Genomic DNA, 21,581 nt, shown 5'->3' on the forward strand with positions numbered 1-21,581 from the left:
TTAGGGATCAGTCAATCCCCTACAGAACCTGGCATATAGTACTTTGGAAGTACTTAGTAATTCTCACTGAAATGCAGGCATGAAATAATTAAGCTGCTATTTTACAATACTGTGATTTCTTGCCTGAGACAAGCATTTTAAGGCCTATGAATACTCAACTTCTGCTGGACTAAGCTGCATATTCTTGCTAACATATATATGTAACAGAAAAGTTTTCAAACTTTCACACTTCTTAAAGGTCTGAAACATGACAAATACCATTTCTCCACTTTTTAAAAGTATGTTAAGCGTTGCATTAATATTCTCACATAAACCATTAACTGCTTCATCCTGCTTTTGCTTCTGGGTTGGCTTTGATGATTTCACCATAGTAAGGCATTGTAAAACCTCACAGCTTGTGCTCACGAATGTGAAGTTTTGAACATGAAGGTCCCTCATTACATCTGTTCCTGCAACAGAGTCTGGCTCAGGAACAGTTTATACTACACAGTGTTCATGAAACAATGGGCTCCTGGCCATCAGGGAACCCCAAAAAAGGGCCTGAGAGTTTGGGCCTCTGTTCTCTGGAGATAGCAGAAACAGCTGTCAATAATGTTCTGAATAACATCAGAAAGGAACCTGTCACTCTGGCCTTGGGCCTGCCCACATGCCTGGGCAGCTGTCTGCCAGTGCTCCTCAGCCAAGCCTCAGGGAACTGCAGAGTCCCAGCCAAGGGAGACTGAGACAGACAGAAGAAGTGAGGAGACAGAGGGGCTGACAGGGAGTGACCTTCCTAAGGAGGTGAAGTCTGAAGGACAACAGCTTACTGAAACTCCATAAAAAAGTGCAAGGCACACCTGGGTGTTCCCTATAACCAGGGGATGCCGTCTGAAGCCAGATGAAGGGCAGATGCATTTGAGGGGAATTGAAATAAGGAGTTAGCAGATCATACATATATGAAATACATTCACCAAGCAGTGACACGGGGGCGGGGAAGAGCCTATTCAAAAAGGGTTTATTTACACAATGAGATCGCATCTTACCCCAGTCAGAATGGCCATTATGGAAAAGATTTTAAAACATCATAACAACTCATACATCATTGGTGGAATTGTAAATCAGCACAACCTCTATGGAAAACAGTTTGGAGATTTCTCAAAGAACTAAAAATAGAACCATCATTTGATCCAGCAATCTCATTACTGGGTATCTACCCAAAGGAAAAGACATCATCACATCAAAAAGACACCTGCACTTGTATGTTTATGGCAGTACTATTCACGACAGCAAAGATGTGGAATCAACCTAAGTGTCCATAAACCAATAACTAGATTTTTAAAAATCTGGTATATACGCATAGCAGAATACTACTCAGCCGTAAAAAAGAAGAAAATCATGTCTTTGCAGCAACTTGGATGAAACTGAAGGTCATTATCTTAAGTGAAATAAGCCAGGCACAGAAAGACAAATATTGCATGTTCTCACTCAGAAGTGGGTGCCAAAAAAGTTGTACACATGGACCTAGAGAATGAAATAATAGACTATGGATACTCAGAAAGGTGAGGGGTGGGAAGGGGGTGGATGAGGAGAAATTACTTAACGGGTTCAACATACATTATATGGGCGATGGAAACCCTAAAAGCCCTGACTTGACCACTCTGCATGCAACAAAATTGTACTTGTACCCCATAAATTTATATAAACAAATAAGAGTTTGCATGAACTTAGGGAGCACAAGATTCACAGGCAGTAAGAATAATACAAGCAATATTGGCTAGCCTTCATTGAGCTTGTGTTCTGAGTCAGACCTTCTGTAAGTACCTTTCCTTGTATTATCTCATTTAATCCACATAACCCTCAGGAGGTGGATCCTGTTGTGATGATTCCCAGTTGTCTGGAGGAAAGCAAATGATGTTATAGAGAAGCCCCACCTGAGAGAAGATACCGGGGTCCCCGTCCCAGCTCTGCCACTAACCAGTTGTGACACCAGCACCTCACTCTGCTTTCTGGGCCTTCATTTCCTTATCACTAATTAAGGCAACCTCTCCGGCCCCTTCAGCTCTAACATGACAAACCCCAAGCCCAGACTGAGTGGACCACAGGTCTAAACAACAGGAACATTCGTTACACTTCTAATATTCAAATGGGGAAAAAAAAAAACTTTGTTCATATGCAACTAAACCATCCATTTAGAACACTAGAAGCAGTAGCGTAATCACAGTTATAAAGTCGATAATGTTTCAATATGTCATAACAACATGCTGAATTACAGAGATAACTGAGACAAAAGCATCGTTTTTGCCTGTTTATTGGAATATTTCTCATTATGTTCATATTTTCAGGGAGAGAAAAACAAAGATGATTTTTTTCACTCATAATTTTCTATAATAACTCAGGCTTTTAAATCTTAGCCATCATTCATCTCCGACTCTCCCGTCCTGCCTAGCACAGTACCTTGCATATTACAGACTCCACATACATTTGCTGATCAGTCTACCTGTTCTGTATCTATTGATTCTTATGCCATGTAGACAGAAGCCACTTTCTCACACATTTCCAAGCCAGTTGTGGCAGGAAACTTTTCTAAATTGCACGGTGTTTTCAATTGCCCTGGTGGGTGAAGGGTTCAATTAAAGGGACAGCTCTGATGCCTACCAGTCCGAATGGAGTTGCTGGCCAGCACCGCCCACTTTTCCCCTTTAGGCTTTCCCAGTACTGCACCAACCCTAGCCCAAAGGTGCGTAAGCCCCAAACCTCAATCTCTTGAAAACTGTTTCCTTCTTTGTGATCTGTATCAACAGTTTAGGTACAGATTTACTCTAAGCAGTTTGTTCTAAGCTTGTGATTTTTTTAAAAACCTTTTTCGGTTAATGAACCCATCTGAGATTCGCTGAAAGCCACAAACCCACTTCAGAGAAATGCACATACAAGTCTTCATCATGTTCAGGGTGGGGGGGGGGGATGGTTCAGAGACCTCCAGGAGCTGGTCCATGGGCGTGAAGCTAAGAAGCTCTGGGAGGTACTGAGCAGAGAGGGGCAAGCAAGGAGACTGAGACCACAGTGGACTTGGCCACCACGCTCTGCCAGGTGGCATGGGGCCCCTTCTCCAACCAAAAGGGCTGCAGGTCTCATAACATGGCCCCATTAGAACGGCCCGATGACCAAACCTGGAATCATAAATCGTTCAGATGCTCCATATGTTTTAACTTTAAATATCAGAAAAAGAACAAAAAGCAAAGAAAATATCTTGACTAGGAGAGAAGAAAATGTCCCTTAAAACATAAATTCAAAATGACTTTTAAAAAAGAAATCTGTGATGTCCTCCGATTACTATGGATATTAACCCATCACTTCTCCGCAGGCTAACTCCCCATAATAATTTGATATTTACCTGACCTAAACCAGGGTGGGCTCAATGGATGGCCTGGGGTGCTACTTGCAATTGATTTTTAGTGGCCAGCAGCTGTAATCAAATAATGTGAGTGTCTAGCAGTAGTTTGATTAGATTAGAGCAAATGTTATGGCCCTGCAATTTGGGAAATTCTGCAAATTTGAGCTTCCAGCTCATCTCTGGACTCTACCATCAGTGTCTGCATGAATAGCAGACACTTAGGAAACATTGACGAATGACTTAATGAAATGCATGAATAGGTAAGCTAATGGTTCATAGCCCCTGCCGCCCTCACCTTATACAAACACTGGCAGTTTCATGTGGTTTCACCTTTGCTCCTATTGCTTCCTTCTCCCTTCTTCACCTAATTTCTGCTTCCTTCAGAACTGAGCTCTGGCATCATCTCCTCCTAGAAGCCTTCCTAGATTTCCCCCAGCTGGGATAAGAGCTCTGGGTTCCTTACAGCAGCTTTTCCTCAGAATTAACATTTGTCTTCCTTTGGTATCTGCTAAAAACTGAATTGTGTCCCTCTAAATTCATACACTGAAGCCTTAACTCCCAATACGACTATATTTGGAGATAGGGCCTTTAAGAGGTAATGATTAAGGTTAAATGAAGTTATAAGGGTGGGGCCCTAATCCAACACGGCCAGAGAGCACTCTCCCATCCCCACCCCTGCACCCACACCAAGAAAAGGCCCTGTGAGAACATAGCAAGAAGGCTGTGTCTACAAGCCAAGAGAGCCTTCACCAGAACGCAGCCCTGCTGACACCTTGATCATGAACTTCCAGCTCCCAGAACTGTGACAAAATAAATTCCCGTTGTTTAAGTCACCCGGCAGGGCATTTTGTTAAGGCAGCCCAAGCTGACTGAGACAGCATCCCACATAGGCTCAAGCTCTTGAGGGCTGGGACTGTACCGTGTTCTTATTTCTAGTCTTAGCACCTAGGGCAGCTCTTGAACGTAGTTAAGGGCTCAATAAATTCTTGTTGAACAAATGTAAGAGTAGATGAAGATAAGAAGCCAGAAAGACTTCCTCCCTTTTCCACCCTTAGTTAGGACTGACTGCAAAGCCATGTTTGGACCTTCATCACTGTCGGTGAAAAACTCAATACTCCAGGTGCTGTCACTCCCAAGAGAGGGGCAAGGCGCAAGTCAAGGCCAGACATCAACCCTCTCACTGTCCTCCCTGCCCATCACTGTAGCTGCTGTTGCTGCCTGACCCAGATGTCAGAAGCAAAGAGGAAAAGATGGAGCGTTCAGAAATAATACAACCCTTGTCTCCACAGTGTCCTTAATTCATAGAGGAGCGGACCTTGCAGTTAAACTTGGCTGTGGAGTGCTTCAACCCTCTAATCAAGCTATGAGTGCTCAACCAGGACTACATATGTATGCTGTGGTTTGAGAGAGAAGCAAGAGGAAAGTACAGTGCCTGCCCTCGAGGAATCTAAGGTGGCTGCAGAGGTCTGACATTAGGGTTTGCTCTCAGTCCTTCCCATATTTGTAAGTTAGTAGACAAAGGCTTACTGAGTATCTAGAACACACAGGCCACAGTCAGGTGAGAAAAGATGAATCGGTTGTGGATCCTAGCTTTAAGGAGTTTATAACTAAAAACATAACAGTAACAATGAAGACACCAATATGTGTGTGTTTCGCACTCTTCTGTTTCTATAGATTCAGCTTATTTAATTCTCACAACAGTTCTATAACATGGGTACTATCATCCCCCACCTTACAGAAGAGTAAACTGAGGCAGAAGCAATTAAGCTGTTTGCCCCACATATAAAGCCACCAAAGTGGTAGACCACGGATTTCCACCCCCCACCCCCCGAGGATTGTCGCATGGTGACAGAGCCCTTCTTTCTCCTCATCTCTAGAACGATATGGCTGCGCCATGTGCAGAATTTCCATATGCTGGTGAAAGGACATGAGGGGGCCCAACATCTAAAGCAGGGGCACAGTCAGGAGGGAGCAGGTGTGTCCGGGGCAGCTTGCTCGGCCAGGTGCCCTCAGTCCCCACTCTGTCCAGGAAAAGCCTGCAGGGGAGCAAGGGGGTCCATGTAAACCCCGGGCCCATACCCTCTCCCGGGCTCTCTCCAGCTCACCATGCCATGATTCTAGTGCTCTATGAGTTCTGAGAGAGTTTTCCTGGAGCTGGGGAGGAAGCCAAGGACCATCTGAGAGTCACAGGTTGTGGCAGTGAGATGGAAGCTGACAGAGCGGTGCCCAGACACAGGAACAGCTGTGGAAAGGCCAGCTGGAGGAGACAGCACAGAGGCTGAGGGCAGAGTCAATGAGTGGGGTCAGCAGGGCTAACGGGAATTTTGCTCCACCCTGGCTTTTCCAAGTCCACGCATCATCCTGGGTGCACTCACTCACGTGAATGTGAGGCCATCGCACTCTTCAACCTTATCAAAGTGTGTGTATCTTAATCCAGTAATGGTACTGAACGAATAGTTTCAGTGTCAACTGAATGTCCAGGAAGAAATGGGCTTGTACAGTCTTTTGCATTTCCATGGAAGTTAGCTTAGGCCACATCACCGAGAACATGACCCAGTTTAGCAGCAACATCAACACAGCAGGCACTAAAGAAAATGCCAAGTATTAGAAGACCCAGGCACGTAGGCAGCAAGATGCACACAAACCATGGAGCAAAGTGAAGGCAGAGACCAGTAGCCAGCTCTGCTTTTGACTGAAGCCCCTGTAAACCACACTGCATGGAGGAAACTGAGAAAAGGCAATTTTAACAGCAGCAACGACAGAGTAGCAGGAGTCTACCCTTGAGTGTAGCTGCAGTATTTCACCCAAGATGCAAAGGCAACTGCCACGGAGATAGGACAGGTTCACTCCCAGCTTTAGAGACTCTGTGTGTTTGAAGAGCTCCCAAAGAACCGGGTCTTCCTTCATCTGGAGATGACAAGGGGCAAGAGCTCTGTGCGCTCATTTCCATGTAAATGAAAACTGCAGCGGCAGATTTTCAGCAAAGCCGCTCTCGAGGGAATAGATAAACGCCCTGCTACCTCCTTAAACCACACAAGACCCTCCTTGATTAATTCAAAGCTCATTGAACAGACTGCACTTTAAGGAATGCTTCCTCACATCAGGCCCTGGCATTCCAGGGGCCCATACGTAGCAAAGATCTAGGAAGGTCTGGGGCCGAGAAGAGGCTACAGCAAGGTGCTCTCAGCAGGCTACCAGGCTGCTTTCCTGAAGGGCTCTGAGGCTGGAATGCAGAGGATTTCCAGGCATTCCCACAAAGGACTAGGAATCCCAAGATCTCCAGCCCACAGACACCAAAAAGCAGTATCCTACCTGCAAAGCTATAAAGAGGATTCCCAAGAGTTGGAGACAGCAGGCAGCTGGAGGCGAGAGGAGGCAGTCGACAACAAGGATAAGCACTTAGTGAGCCACTGGATTCAAATGCAACTCCCAGGTCGCCCACTGTCCTACCTGAGCCCGTGGGGGTGAACTCACGGTGCCTGCACACTTCCAGCAACAGAAATAGCATGCTGGATAAGGGGGAGGCAGAGCGAGGGACGCGTGGAGCACCTCCCTCTCTCACAGACCTCGGGAGCACCTATAACAAATCACATGCCCCCTCACATGTTTAATTTCTTTTTCCTGAGGCTTCTGTGAGCACACAAAAGGAGCCGACTGGGCTTGGGCCAACAGCTATTGAGAAGTTCCTCTCAACGCCACAAGGACCTTCTCCATCTCCAGACGCCACCATTCACTGAACATGCCAGCAGCAGGCACTGAGAACAGACTGGCACATCCCATTTTGCAGCAAAACAGCTCCTCCAGCTGCCTGACATCATGTCCACACACGATGAGCTTTCACGGGGTCAGGACCCGCACGTGGGGAGGCGTTTACATGCTGCACAGAGCATCCCTTACCCTCCCTTCGTACTTAAGGAGGCAAAAGGCAAAAATAGCCCTAGGCACAATGAAGAGATGTCTCCCTCCAGACACGCAATAATAACTCTGTTTCGTATTTATCAAATGCCCATGACACTGTCTCCTGTATACCAGCACATCCTGTGTCCCTGTGAAGTCCAGAGGAACAAGCCTTATGGCCCCGGATTTACAGATGAAGAAACCAAAGCGTGGCGAGGTTAAGGGACTTGCTTCAGAGGTGACAGAGCTGGCCACAGGGGGTGGAGTGACGGAGAGATCACTCTCTAACAATCGAATACTTTGAAGATGAACTGACAACCAGAGAAGACTGAATCTTTGAAAAACTCAAGGACAGGGCTGCCAAAAAATTTGTGCAGGGAGAATTTGTATCTGGAGCACTGAACATATTTTTAAAAATCCCAGTGCCCCAGGAAAAAGGAGGGGCAGCAGCAGGAATGAAGCCCCCTGGCCACCGTCACTGCAGTGTTCAGGTGACAGACCCATCTGCTCAACGTCCCCAGGAAGGGAAACACCCAAAGCCACTCACGACCACACTGACCCTGCTGTACTCTTCTCCTCCTCTTAGCTTTGTCCTCCTGGTGAAGGCCAGAAAGCTACTCGGGAGGCTGAAGCAGGAGAATTGCTTGAGCTGGGGAAGCAGAGGCTGCAGTGAGCCAAAATCATGCCACTGCACTCCAGCCTGGGCAACAAGAGCTTACAATAGCAAAGACTTGGAACCAACCCAAATGCCCATCAATGATAGACTGGACAGGGAAAATGTGGCACATATACACCATGGAATACTATGCAGCCATAAAAAATGATGAGTTCGTGTCCTTTGTAGGGACATGGATGAACCTGGAAACCATCATTCTCAGCAAACTGACACAAGAACAGAAAATCAAACACCACATGTTCTCACTCATAGGTGGGTGTTGAACAATGAGAATACGTGGACACAGGGAGGGGAGCATCACACACTGGGGTCTGTCGGGGGGAACTAGGGGAGGGACAGCAGGGGATGGGGAGTTGGGGAGAGATAGCATGGGGAGAAATGCCAGATAGAGGTGATGGGAAGGAAGGCAGCAAACCACATTGCCATGTATGTACCTATACAACAATCCTACATGTTCTTCACATGTACCCCCAAACCAAAAACGCAATAAAATATTTAAAAAAAAAAAAAAAAAGAAAAGAAAAAGGTTCTGACTCTTCTGCAGCTGAGCCTCGGATATCTCTTATGTGGATTTTCCATCCCGTAATCATAGGCTTCCTTCCTTCTGGCTCTGCCAACTTTCTGTCCAGTTGATATGGGCATCTAGAATTCAGATTACTTAAACATTAACCTAGTAATATACACATAAGTCTCCTGCCTCCAAATAAGAGGGGCAATCAGTTGCTAGAATAAACTGTTGTTTGTTTCTCTAAAATTCTTATTATGACCAATGCTGACGGTCAGCATAACTCCTCAGCCTCCCTACTGGCTTCTCTTGACACTTAAAATGTGAGTGTCCCCTGGGCTTCATCCTGAAACTCTCCTATTTGCTCATTCTACCCTTGCTTCCTGGGAAATTCAGCTCCTCCTGCAGCTCTAGCGACCCTCTCAATGTAGATAACAAATTTTCATGGCCAGCCCGAATCCCTCTCCTGAGTGCCAAACTGAGTTTTCAACTGCCTGATAGACAGATGGTGCCCAAATGGATGTCCTGCAGGTGACCCAAGCTTCCTCATCCAGAATGAACTCATTAGCTTTCCCTCCGAATGACCACTGCTGGAGCTCTGCTAATTCCTCCTCCTCCTCCTCCTCCATCCCCATGTCCAGCCAGCAGTCTGGCCTCCATGAATTTTCCTTCTCTGAATCTTTTACCTTCATTTATTGTTCTCCAGTGAAAGCTCTCATCACGTCCCTCTGAGTCAATGCAAGAGTTTCCTAAGTAGCCCACACTAGAATATAACTTTCCTGAGGGCAGCGCTTTGCTTTGTTCCCCCAGTGTATCCTCCACCCGTTCACTAACACATGCACAATAAGCACTCGATGACCAAAGGTCTCTCTACTTCTCTTCTGCTCCCACATTGTTAAAGCATTATTTTCTGAAACAAAGATCAGACGACTCCATGCCCCTGAATACATATCTTGTAGGCTCCCAGCTGCTACCGTATAAAGTTCAAATTCCTAAGCATTCTAGTTAGCTGGGCATGTGAGGCCAACCTGCCTTTCTGGCCTCTTCTCTTCCCAAGCTATTGGCCCTTTACTAAGGCTGCCTTAAGCTATTCCTTGTCTTCAGTACATATTCTTTATCATTCAAGTCTCTGCTTTCCCAGTCTTCTCTCCTGAAAAATATCACCTCCGACACCTTCTCTGCCTGGAAAACTATTTTATTGTTCAAAGCTTAGCTCAAATGTCACATTCTTTGGTAAGCCTTTCCCTACTCCTCCCTCTCCCCATTCTCTGAAATAAACCTCCACTATAGGACCTATCATGCTAAATCATGACAGTTAGTTCCATGGGACTATTGAGGCCAACGATCACTTCATTTATTCCACGTCTATCTTGGCCTGTGCCATTGGGTATTGTGATGCATTTGTTAAGCTATACCCCTTCAGGACGAAGGAAGCTCTAGGTAGGGCTAACTCCAGCACAGTGAATGTAGTACAAATGCATTACCAGTTTGTTGGTGGTGATGTTGGTACCTCAAATAGTTATGATACTTCCCTCAGTGATGCCCCTGATTCTCACAACCATGGAAGGCAGATGGTCCAAGTATTGTTGCCTTTTCACAGATAATGAGACTGAGGCAGTAATTAGGTTACGGTCACTCAGCCAGTTGGTGACAGTTGCATGGAAAACTGGCCCTATGTGTTTTCTACAAGACCCTATACTTCTCCAAGTCTTTGCCCCCAAAAAAACTTAAATCAAGTCATTATTAAAAGCAAATTATCACACCTGTAATCCCAGCATTTGGAGAGGCCAAGGTGGGTGGATCACTTGAGGTCAAGAGTTCAGCCTAACCAACATGGTATAACCCTGTCTCTACCCAAAAATTAAAAAAGTAGCCAGGTGTGGTGGCACACACTTGTAATCTCAGCTACTAGGGAGGATGAGGGAGGAGAATCGCTTGAACCCAAGAGGCGGAGGTTGCACTGAACCGAGATTGTACCACTGCACTCCAGTCTGGCAACAGAATGAGACTCTGCCTCCAAAAAAAAAAAACCGGAATGAGCACCTCCCATCTACAAAGCAATGGTGTGAACAGAAGGATGATAGAAAAAGCCCAGTCCACCATTTACAACTCAAAGGGAAAAATCTGGGCAAGCCTTTTAAAGGTCACAGAGCAATCCAGAACCATATTGTTCTAAATCAGAGGAACTGTACATTTCTAAGAGATTACACCCCCCATTTTGTGTAAGTATAATTTAAACACTGAGGTAGCCTTCATCAGACACTGAGTATATGCTGTCATGCTATAACCAAAATGTACAGATGAGACCCCCCGACACACACAAAACATTAACTGAAAGAGCATCTTTGGGTTAGATTCTAACACTGAGACTCAGAGTTGGTCAACAGTGGTAGCTTAAAAGGACGGTTGAGAGCCTCTCACGAGATTAACTCTAAACCTATTAAATTTTTACAAAACAAGCAGATCCTATTGTTTCTCACCTGGAGAAAATCAGGATCTTCTGGGTTTAAGTGTTTAGGAAAGTTTGAAGGATTCTTCTATGTACTGAGAATCTGAATTTGCAATTATTTAGAACAGGAACAGCGCTGTGTACATGAAGATGTCAAAGAATCCACAATATTCTTATGCAGATAATGCATAACAATACATTTTCTTTCTTTTTTTTTTTTTGAGACAGGGTCTTGCTCTGTCTCCTAGGCTGGAGGGCAGTAGCTCGATTTCAGCTCACTGCACTTCTGCCTCCTGAGTAGCTGGGTCTACAGAAGCCCACCACCACAACTGGCTAATTTTTTTTTTCAGATGACGTATCACTCTGTCACCCAGGCTGAAGTGCAGTGGCACAATCTTGGCTCACTGAAACCTCCACCTCCTGGGATCAAGCAATTCTCCTGTTTCAGCTTCCCAGGTAGCTGGGATTACAGGTGTGTGGCACCATGCCCGGCTAATTTTTGTATTTTTAGTAAAGGCAGAGTTTTGCCATGTTGGCCAGGCTGGTCTCAAACTCCTGATCTCAAGTAACCCACCCGCCTAGGCCTCCCAAAGTGCTGGGATTACAGGCATGAGCCACCATGCCTTGCCACACCCAGCTAATTTTTGTATTTTTGGTTGAGATGGGATTTTTGCATGTTTGCCAGGCTGGCCTCAAACTCCTGGCCTCAAGTGATCCACCCACCTCCGCCTCCCAAAGTGCTGAGATTACAGACATGAGCCACCACACTGGGCCCATTTTCTTTCTTTCTTAAAAAGAATCTCCCTCTTACTGACTTACCCAACTCAACCACTATGTCTTCCATAAATACAATCAGACCCAAAAAATAAGGTCTTTTTATATTTTGTCACTCTGAGAAAAAAGGAATATAATGCATGAGTGACCCTCCTTGCTCATCTCCACTTCCAGGCTGGTAATTCTGGAAGATAAAAGTCACAAATTTCAAACAAAACATGAGATAACCAAGTTACACCTTCATTTTCAAAGAACGTCACCCTTACTCATCCTCTCTTGAAATGCTCAATGGATTGGGATGATGACAAAATGATCACCGATCAGGTTTACCCAGTTCTGCAATTCTTCTCACTCCTAAGAACCAAAATCCACTCCTGGAGATTGGGCGCACACACAGAAAGGGTGATGCTTCTGTCTGCCTGCAGGCCCTGACCTGCTGGGGCCTGCACATGCCTCTGGTTCCACAGGGGAGGTTCACCTGTAATGGCACTCCCAAGTTTACTGTCCTTTCCTAATCATGTCAAGAATTATTTTGTTTGATTTCTCTGATGTTCCCAGTTTACCTTGTTTAATATTAAGAAAGCAATTATAATACTCGCAATTAAGAAGCTATTTGAGCAACTCACTTAATTATTTCTATTTGTTTTTCTTCTTGAGTGAACAGTTTCTTTTCTCTTAGGGTAGTACAGTATCATTCTGAGAGAAGAGGAAATATTGGGCCAAATTCTTTCCTAAAACACAGCATCTTCAGCTCATACCATCAAACATGGCTTTCTGAGTATATGACCCTCAGATCTCACAAACTATCATGTTAACTTTACTTCAAATTTAACCTTTTTCTTTTTTGAGATGGAGTCTTGCTCTGTCACCCAAGCCGAAGGGCAGTGGCATGATCTCAGCTCACTGCAACCTCTACCTCCAGGGTTCAAGCAATTCCCTGCCTCGGCCTCTCGAGTAGCTGGGATTACAGAAGCCAGCCACCACGCCTGGGTAATTTTTGTATTTTTAGTAAAGATGGAGTTTTACCATCTTGGCCAGGCTGGTCTTGAACTCCTGACCTTGTGATCCACCCAACTCAGCCTCCCAAAGTGTTGAATTTACAGGCATGAGCCACCACATCCAGCCCAAATTTAACCTTTTGGAGGAAATTTTTTACACACACTCACAATCCTTAGATTTCTTTCTCTCTCTCTCTTTTTTTTTTTCTTGTTGCAGTGACAGGGTCTTGCTCTGTTGCCCAGGCTAGAGTACAGAGGCACGATCATAGCTTATCATAGCCTAAAATTCCTGGGCTCAAGTGATTCTCCAACTTCAGCCTCCCAAAGTGCTGGTATTACAGGCATGAGCCACTGCACCTGGCCAGATATTGTTTTTCGTTTACCTTTTGACATATACTAACTAGATTATCATCTATATCTTACAGCTGAGAAGATAAGTTTAAAGTCTGGACCAAAATGATGAAGAGGAACGTCTTGACCAATAGAAGCTATTACACCTAATCTGTCTTTGTCTGATATTTCTGGACCCCTGGAACAACAACCTCACTAAGAACATCTCTTTAAATTTAAAAACAACAACAAAAGGCAGAAAGCAAAAAAGAGAGAGAGAGAAATACTCAAAATCTCTTCCTCATCTTACTAGGTTGTTAAGAAAATTAAAGGTGGTAATACAGGTAGAAACATCTTGCAAACTGTATACTTGTTAAGTGCTTGTCCAAATTACATGAAAAAGAACCATTCTCAGGAAGGCTCTCACTAAGGGGGCAACAGAGCTCAGAGAACCCTCAGAAGGGAATGGTGATGGCAGTGACAGTCACTAGCAGAAGGCCCCAGAAACCAGCCATTTGTTTACTCACCCTTGGCAAAGCAGGTAAGAGTCAGACACGACCCATTCTGACTACCTTCCTCCAACAGCCACAAAAGGACAGGCACATGGGTTTCTGTCCTCTTACCATTCACCATTCAGAGCCAAAGGTTCAGGTGCTCTGGACTTCACTTTGTCTTGGGTTGTGGGGTTTTGTTGTTGTTGTTGATTTGTTTGTGTGCGTTCTGCTTTTTGCTCACACCACAAGAGAGTTCCCTTCTATTAGGGCAGGGGGCGTTTCAAAATATTTGGTAACTGTAGCTTATAGAAAAATCTTGAGTCAAATACAACACAAAGAAAAAATGTATTTAGGGATTGGGATTTCAAGCCCTGGCATGCTAAAAGAAAGATTACCCTTAAAAGGATAATCTGGGTCACCACGCCCACTTGCAAGCCAGGTGACCTTGGACAAGTTGCTTAATCTTTCCATGCCTTCTTTTCTTCTTCTATAAAATAAGGATAAATAATAGTATCTATTTCATACAGCTGTGAGCGATTAAATGAGTTACTATCCACAAAGTGTGAAAAACTGAGTTGGTACATGATAAGCACTTTTTAATTATTATTGAAGGATTATTAGCAATTTGGAAACTTGTATCAATCACCCAGATGTTGGCCAATTTAAAATTTTCCCAATCTTCCCTTTTCCCAATCTTCCATGGTTAACAATAGCTGAACAGCTCATTCTTATGAGAATGGACCAATAAATCAATAAAATACATAAGAATATACATCTATGAATCAGTCCTAGATACTATGATTAGTTTCTGTGAAGTGGGACCATATTTGTATACAAATTTGAAAGCCTATCCTTTCACCCCTTTCTTTCACTCAAGTCAGAGGCAATGATCCCAATGATCTATTTAGACATACTGTTACTATGTGCAGTTATTTCAATTGTCAAACAGCAAATGACCTTTCAAACCAGGGCAAGGATAAAGAAGAGCGGTCTGCAAAATCACCTTCTCGTCAGAATCAATAAATAACACTCACACTAAGTTTTAAATCAGATTTAAGATATGTGTGGAAAAAATAATTTTGTGCATGCTTTTTGCTTTTAAACTTTTGAGAAGACACCAACCCTTACTTGTACGTTTTCTCAGAAGCAAGGACTGTGTCTCCTTATCTGTGTACCCCCAGGGTGTACAACAGACACTGGAAGAAGATGGATGGATGGGTGGGAAAAAGAGAGCGGCTTTACCCAGATTTTAGAATCCATCAAATTCCTGTAATCCAGAATCAAATATTAGTGATATGAAAGGAACTGAGTCAAGGGGAAGTCACACCACTTGGCCAAAGCCAGGTGGCAATTTAAGGACAGAGGTTGAACTTTGAGTTCTGTCCATCCTATAGAGAATGCAGAGCTCTTGTTTATACCAGAGCTTCCCATCTAAAGGCAAGCCATTTGGTCTTTTGCAAGCTTTGGAAATATGTTTCTGACACCAGGAACAGAATAATTTAGGTGCTTTTCTTCACGTATCTAATCAGTATTTATTGGAGAGAGATCTTCACTACATTCTTCATTATATCCAAAAATTAAAGGACACTGATTCTCTGACTTGCCTCTTCAGGCCTGAGATGAGAGATTTGCTACTTGTTATATGAAATCCTTCTGCCTCCAAAAGCTTTCACATTTCACCCACTGGATAAATCAAAAGAGTTTCCATGATGCTTAAATTACGGTAGCCTTTTGCTGAAGAAACATACGTTAGAGTTTGAGGAGATGGGACTTTGTGTACAGATTAAGTGCAGTTTGAAATTGTGAATTTTAGATGTAGCATTGAATGAAAAGCTTTCACTCTACCACGTAAAAAAAGGTTTCTCAATAAAACCAAGGAACTTGACATCTAGAAATCAGTAAGTCAGTCAGAAAGCATCTGTTTCTACCTGCTGGCACACAGCACAACACTACAGCAACATGAACCAAATGAGACCTCCAGGAGCTTAATTCAGCTGCACTAGGACCATAACTTGGGTACAGAGAGGGCAGCTGGACTGGGGATTTACCTGAGTCAGAGACCTAGAAACAGAGAAAGGAAGAGCCAAGCTCAGATGATGTTTTGCTCCTGCTCTCAACCCTCCCATGGGTTCCCCACTGCCTGCTGTGTGACTTTCAGAACCCTCATTGGGGCTTCTGGGACTTTTACAATAAGGTTCTAACCTATTTTTCCTTCTAACCTACTGATTCCTTGTAAGTATACTATATTCTAGATTACACAGACCATTTTCTGCTCCCTGAAGAGTCCAGTCACGTAACCACTTCCACACCTTTGCACGAGCTATCCCTCTACCTGAGATGCACCCTCCCTCCCCACCATCCTATCCTAAGTGCTAGCTCTTCTCTAGAGCCTTTCCTGATTTTTTCCCAACCTCATAGACTACCATTAATTGGATGTAGCCCCAGCTATTATGAAACTTTTGCAGTTCTATATAAAGTAACTCACTCATAGTAATTATTTTCTAAACGGTGTGGCAGTAATATGGGAATTTGTTTTCTTGCTCTCAATCAAAATTAGCTGAACATCTACTGTGTGTCAGATGTTGTGCTGGGTACCCGAGACACAAAAATGAATAAAGTCAGGGTTCTCGCCTCAGTGGGCTTGTGGTCTAGTAAATGAGACAATATTATGATAGAAGGTTATAGTTAGTGCAATGGGAGCCCGGGCAAGGGAAGAACTTGCTGACTAGGGAAAAGTTGGGGTTAAAGAGAAATTGGAGAAAATGTGCTCATGTGGGAAAAAAAATGAAGAGTAAGAGAGAGTTCTAGGTAAAAATCACATTTATGCAACAGTGCATAGCTCAGGGCAGGGGATAGGCACTCAATGTTTATTGAATGAAAGGTCTCCAAAATTATGACACTGTCTTAGCCCCCTCCTCCCTACTACTACTTACATTTACTAAGTGCCTACATGATTTCCATCCTTCATGCCAAGCCCGTAAATTAGACACCATCATCCTCATTTCATAGATGAGGAAGCTGAGGCTCCCAAGGCCCAGGACCCCAAAGCTATCAAGTGGCAGAGCCTGGTATGAGTTATTTCTAATATAGAAATGTGCTAAAGAATTCACCTTAAAGGAGTTGCTTGTTGAGCAAACTCTTGGCTCTCTTCCTTGAAGCCTGGGGGTGGGGGACACTCTGGGCATCCCTCAAACCCCAGCAGGTCTCTGGTCACGTGTGCCGGAGCAGAAAGGAGAGAAACAGCTGAAGCCATGCTCCATGCAGATTCCATGCACTCATGGTCCTGTATCTCCCCACCAACCTCATGTTAGTTGTCGCACAGCATTTGGTCTCAGTGGCCCCAAATGAGGACCCTCTTCCTTCATGACAAAAGACAACCTGGAGAGAGCCACCCAAACATCACCTCAGGACAAGTCTGGCTCATAAAAGCTTCCCTAGGGTTCAAAGGACTGAATCGGAGCTCTGGCTTTCTAAGACAAAGCATTTCATTTTTGATGGAGTTCTTGTTCCCACTTTTCTTTGTCTAATCATTTTCTCAATTTCTGCCTTTCTAGTTCAGGCTTTTACTTTAATATCATATTGGGGACATGCTTTTTTTTCTCCTAGCTGAGATGATGATACCTTGTCATTGTGGTGTTCCTTTTCCATTGAAAGCAATCAAAAATAAAAATCCACATTTCAGAAAAGTGTCTATTAAATAGACACCTTTTTGTGGATGAAAAAAAGCACTCCCTGAGGGCTGATTTTCAGCTCTGTGTATCACCTGAAGATTAGATATCAGGTGAGACTTCTGCCCCTCACAGGCCATTTGCATTTAGTAATTGAGAGTGATGGCAGAAAGTCTGGAGTAGAGTAACTTATTTTAAGGAGTGCCTTAGTCTCAAGCATTGTTAATCAAAGTGTGGTTCTTGGATCAGTGGTAACTGCTTCACCTGGGAGCTTATTAGAAATGCAGAATCTCAGGCCCCATTCCAGACCAAATGAATCAGAACCCGCCTTTTCAACAAGATCCCAGGTGATTTGTAGCCACATTAAAGTTTTAGAAGCATGGGTCTAGAGCTAAGGTGAATTTGCTTTTATTGCCTTACTGTAGCCTCCATGTGAGTTTCTTTCCTAAGAAAGAAAATCTCTGTATAGTGAACTCCACAGGACACCCCCCACCACCCTTGCCTGCCCAAACTGTTTATTCATAGAGGAACTGTGAAGTGATAAATACTCTTTCAGAAATCACACTCTCAGCCTGAAGGAGTTCAAGGTGATAAGCTGATGGCTAGCTTTCTGCAGCATATGAGCACCTAAAAAGAAAGAGCTCTGAGACTGACAGGTGACAGGCAACCCTTACTCCCATCCTCTTCGCCAACACTCTGAATATTTCTGCTTGGCATGATCCCCGCTGGGAAGGCAGGGAAAAAAGACATGCCATAGGAACCTTACAGGTGACTGCCACAAGACTGAGGTGGCCATGATGTACATTGAGCTCTGAAATACTGAGGAGGATGCTCTGTAAACACGAACGAGCAGAACTAAGAGCACAAAACGAATCTCGGCTGTGCTCAGACCTCACCCATCCAATAACAACAGTCAAGACAAATGTAAATGAACCTTGATTAACTAGTCTGTCATCTACATGAGAGAAATGGACCAAGAAGATGGAAAATCACGTTGACCTGGTTTGAGAGAATGAAAGCTAGAACTGGGGGGCCAAAGAAGAGAGGAGGGCAGGAAATGATCCAGATGCACCCAATACTGTTCTGCCCGTTTATTCCTCGTCTGCGAAGCAGACTGGTGTACACGGCAGATCAGAGGCTGTGACCTGAGCCCTGGCAAGGCCACACAGGTGCTGGCCTGGCCTCACACCTGACCTTTTCCTCCATGAAGAGGAAGTGTGCCTCAGAGAAATCTCTATAAAAAATACAAGCACCCAAAAAGTTATTCCTTCTTAAAAATAAAAACCAGTGTCCCCCCTAAGCAAGTGTTTTTGCACTAATTTTGATAGATATGCACATTGTAATAAACACTTTATGCTCTGGTCATCTTTCAGATGTCGAAGTGGAATGCAGGGGTTATTGACTGCTCTGTGTTAAAGCCCAACTTGGTACATCTCTCCTCCACTTTTGCTAATTTTCACTCTTTTTTTTTCCATTTTCACCTTCGAATTCTCTGAAACAGCAATATTTTAAAACGCTAAAATGGTTTATTTATATCAATCAATACTTGCTTTTCAACCAATTATAATTTATTTATATATTAACAGTATTTCAGCTCCTTTTAAAGTCCACATCAGCAAGCTCGAGAACGTTTGCAATGGACAGGAATGATGGACGGCAATGAATAGTGGAGGCAGGGAGACTAGGCTCTGAAATTCAGACAGAACTCCATCTGTCTTCTTCTACCACAACCAAAAGATCCCCCTCCCCCAGAACCAAATATGTTATAGATTAGCCGCCCACGGAGGCTGAGGCTATCCATTTTATTTCAGCTAACTTCTACTTCATAGAAGAGCAACTGACTTTATTCCCCTATATCAGACCTCAATGAGCAAAGCAATCTGTCAAAAACACACCTAAAGAATATCTCTGCACCCCCTACCCAGCCCCAGCATACACAGACAGGCTACACACACAGGGAAAGGGAAAGTTAACTTTCAAATAAACCTGCCCCTCAGCCAGTCTGACCACGTTTCCAGACCCTTCACGTTCTCAAGGTGGTTCTTACAACTCTTGCTTAAATGCAGAGGCTGAAATCTGACCTGTCTGCTGAAGACATTGGCAAGGGTCAGAGGTCCACAAATACACCACTTCTCCCCCGCCCCTCTTTTTCTTGGCCAAAGTAGGAATAATGAGCCAGGCTTTATTGTCTTTCCTTGGGAGAAGCCAGGCCCCGAGGCTGGTGGGAAGCTCCAGACAGAATGTGGGTGTGTGAATCTGTGCTGGCTCCACAGGGGAATTTTCAAGGAACTCCAGGGGTTTTGGAGAAGGGCGGCCATAGGCTAGGACGCAGGCACCCTCGCATTGTCAGGTCCTCCTGAAGTCTGGGTATATGGGGGAGGGGTGCAGGGCTGTCCTGGCAGCTAGGCTATCTCTCCCCTCTGGGCCATCCCCGGGCCCTCCCGTCACAGCGGGGTCACTCACCACCCGTGAGCTGTGCAGGGCCGAAGCACAGCGCCAGCTGAAACCACAGGATCACGGCCAAGAGTCTCTGAGGGGACTGAGGTTGCTGCTGCTGCTGCTGCTGCTGCTCTAGAAATCCATCTCCATTGCTCGGGTTCATTCCATGATACATCTTTCATCCACAGAGGGCATCCAGCTTGCAAGAGTCTGCAACCAGAAGCGGAACACCACAATAAGCCAGACTGCCCGGGCTTGGGGGCCACGCTTCCCCTCCTCCGCTCTGGGACCCGGCGCCTCGGCTTCCCAGGCTCCATCCCGGTTCCTCCCCCGCGCGGCCCCCGCCCCCTTTCCCACGGCGAGGTCCCCCGCCTTCCCCCAAGCCGGGTGCACTGAGTAACAGCCGCCGTGGGATGCTGCGCGTGCTGGGGAATGGAGGACAGGAGGGAGGGCAGGGGTTAGCGCACAGTGGCTCCGCGCCGGTCCCCGGGATTCAGCAGCTGTGCCCACCACGGGAAAGTCTAAAGCCTCCCGGCGCCTCGGGGCCGAGAAGACACTTTTCCCTGGGCCTATACATTTCTGTCTGGGAATCTCACAATGTGGCACCGTCTCCCCAAGCTACTTCTCTGGTTTTCCTCGGGATTGGGATGGATCCTACTGCCCCAGTCCCCAGTAAGATTCCTCTGCGCTGTCAAAAAAAAAAAAAAAAAAAAAAAAAAAAAAATTCTCCCTTGGGGAGCAGCACCAGGCACCAACTCCCTCTTCCTGGCCTGCGCGCGCCTCCCCAGGTAGGAAGCCCCTTCCGGGGCTGTCGGTCTTACCTGTGGGTCTCATGCATGCAGCTTCCTTCCCTCCTCCGCCTCCTCCCCCCGCCAGTCTAACCCGCATCTGTGCGCGACCTCTGCTGCCGCCGCTGCGCGAGCGAGCGAGACGGAAGCTTCGGTGGCGGCGCCCGGCTCCAGTTTCCCCGCCCGCGCGCTCCCTCCCCAGGCGCCCCCGAGCGAGCGGGTGCGGGGGGAGGACGGGAGCCCGGCCGCGCGCCCCCGCGGAGGCGCCCGCGCGCCCGCTACCTGAACTTGCGAGCGCGCGGCGGCGGCGGCGCGGAGAGAGGGAAGGGGCGGGGACGGGGCGAGGTGGGGGGGCGGGACGGGGCGAGGGGCGCGCGGGCGCGCGAGCACGCGCCTCTGCCAACCCATCCAGCGCCGCGGCTGGGCCGGGGACTGGCGAGGGCGGGGACGGGGACGGGGCCCGCCGCCGCCGCCGCCGCAACCAATGGGAAGCCCGCGCGCCTGCACCTGTCGGGGCGCGAGGCGCCGGCGGCCGCTCTCGCACACGCACGCAGCTCGGTCGCCCCTTCCCCGGCGCTGGACTGCGGCCCCTGCCCCGGCTGCGCGCCTGCCCCGCTGCCCGCCTCGGCCTCCTCGCGGCCTCCGGTGCCCCCAGCCCGCGGCGCGGCCCGGCGCGGGAGAGCGCTCCGCCCTAGAACTGCTGCCGCGGTGGTGGCTCCAGACCCGGAGCGAGTGCGCGGCCGGCTGCTCCGCACCCCAGAACGCTCGCCGCAGACCCGGTTAACTTGAGCACCGCCAATTGCTAAAGTCTTAATTTCCCGCGTTAACCCCTCCTCGCCCCCACCTCCGCCGAGGCTCTGCGTGTCCTCGGGAGTCGGAAGGACGACCTGAAGCAGCTGACAGGCACTCTCCCGCTCCTCAGCACCCTTGGTATTTTCCCTCTGCCAGCCGCAGGCGTTGTGAGTGAGGACCCCTGTCCGGTCTTGGAGACGCGCGGGCCCCTCGGAGCCTCGGCCTGGGAGACGCTCCCCTGGGCCGGGAGGCGGAGGTGGCGGGTGCTCGGTGACACGCAGAAGGTTGGGTATCTGGAGGAGGGGAGGCTTCCGGGGTCGTAGATAGGAAGCCAAGGGGACTGGGGTGATTGCCCTCCCAGCCCCAAGTGGAGAGAGTTCGCCTGATCGTGCCCTCTCTCT

At 46.6% G+C, this 21,581-nt stretch overlaps 1 protein-coding gene across 5 annotated transcripts in view; it reads right to left on the reverse strand.

Moving 5' to 3' along the window:
- The window catches only part of SUSD4 (sushi domain containing 4), a 150,546-nt gene extending 130,004 nt beyond the window's left edge, over positions 1-20,542 (reverse strand). For 2 of the 5 annotated variants that reach the window (XM_012459746.3, XM_012459747.3), the window contains exons 1-2: positions 20,422-20,542; positions 19,625-19,810 (exon numbers count right to left, since the gene is read on the reverse strand). In XM_012459746.3, coding sequence (XP_012315169.2) covers positions 19,625-19,775 — 151 coding nt within the window. In that variant the 5' untranslated portion in view covers positions 19,776-19,810; positions 20,422-20,542. Of the gene's footprint in view, positions 1-19,624; positions 19,811-20,196; positions 20,282-20,421 lie in introns of those variants that run through there. The other 3 variants (XM_064383546.1, XM_012459744.3, XM_012459745.2) reach the window with 2 other exon arrangements.
- Between the last annotated feature and the right edge of the window lie 1,039 nt (positions 20,543-21,581).

Source organism: Aotus nancymaae, unplaced genomic scaffold, assembly GCF_030222135.1.
Source record: "Aotus nancymaae isolate 86718 unplaced genomic scaffold, 86718_ANA_hifiasm-v0.15.2.pri h1tg000032l_0, whole genome shotgun sequence".
NCBI lineage: Eukaryota > Metazoa > Chordata > Mammalia > Primates > Aotidae > Aotus > Aotus nancymaae.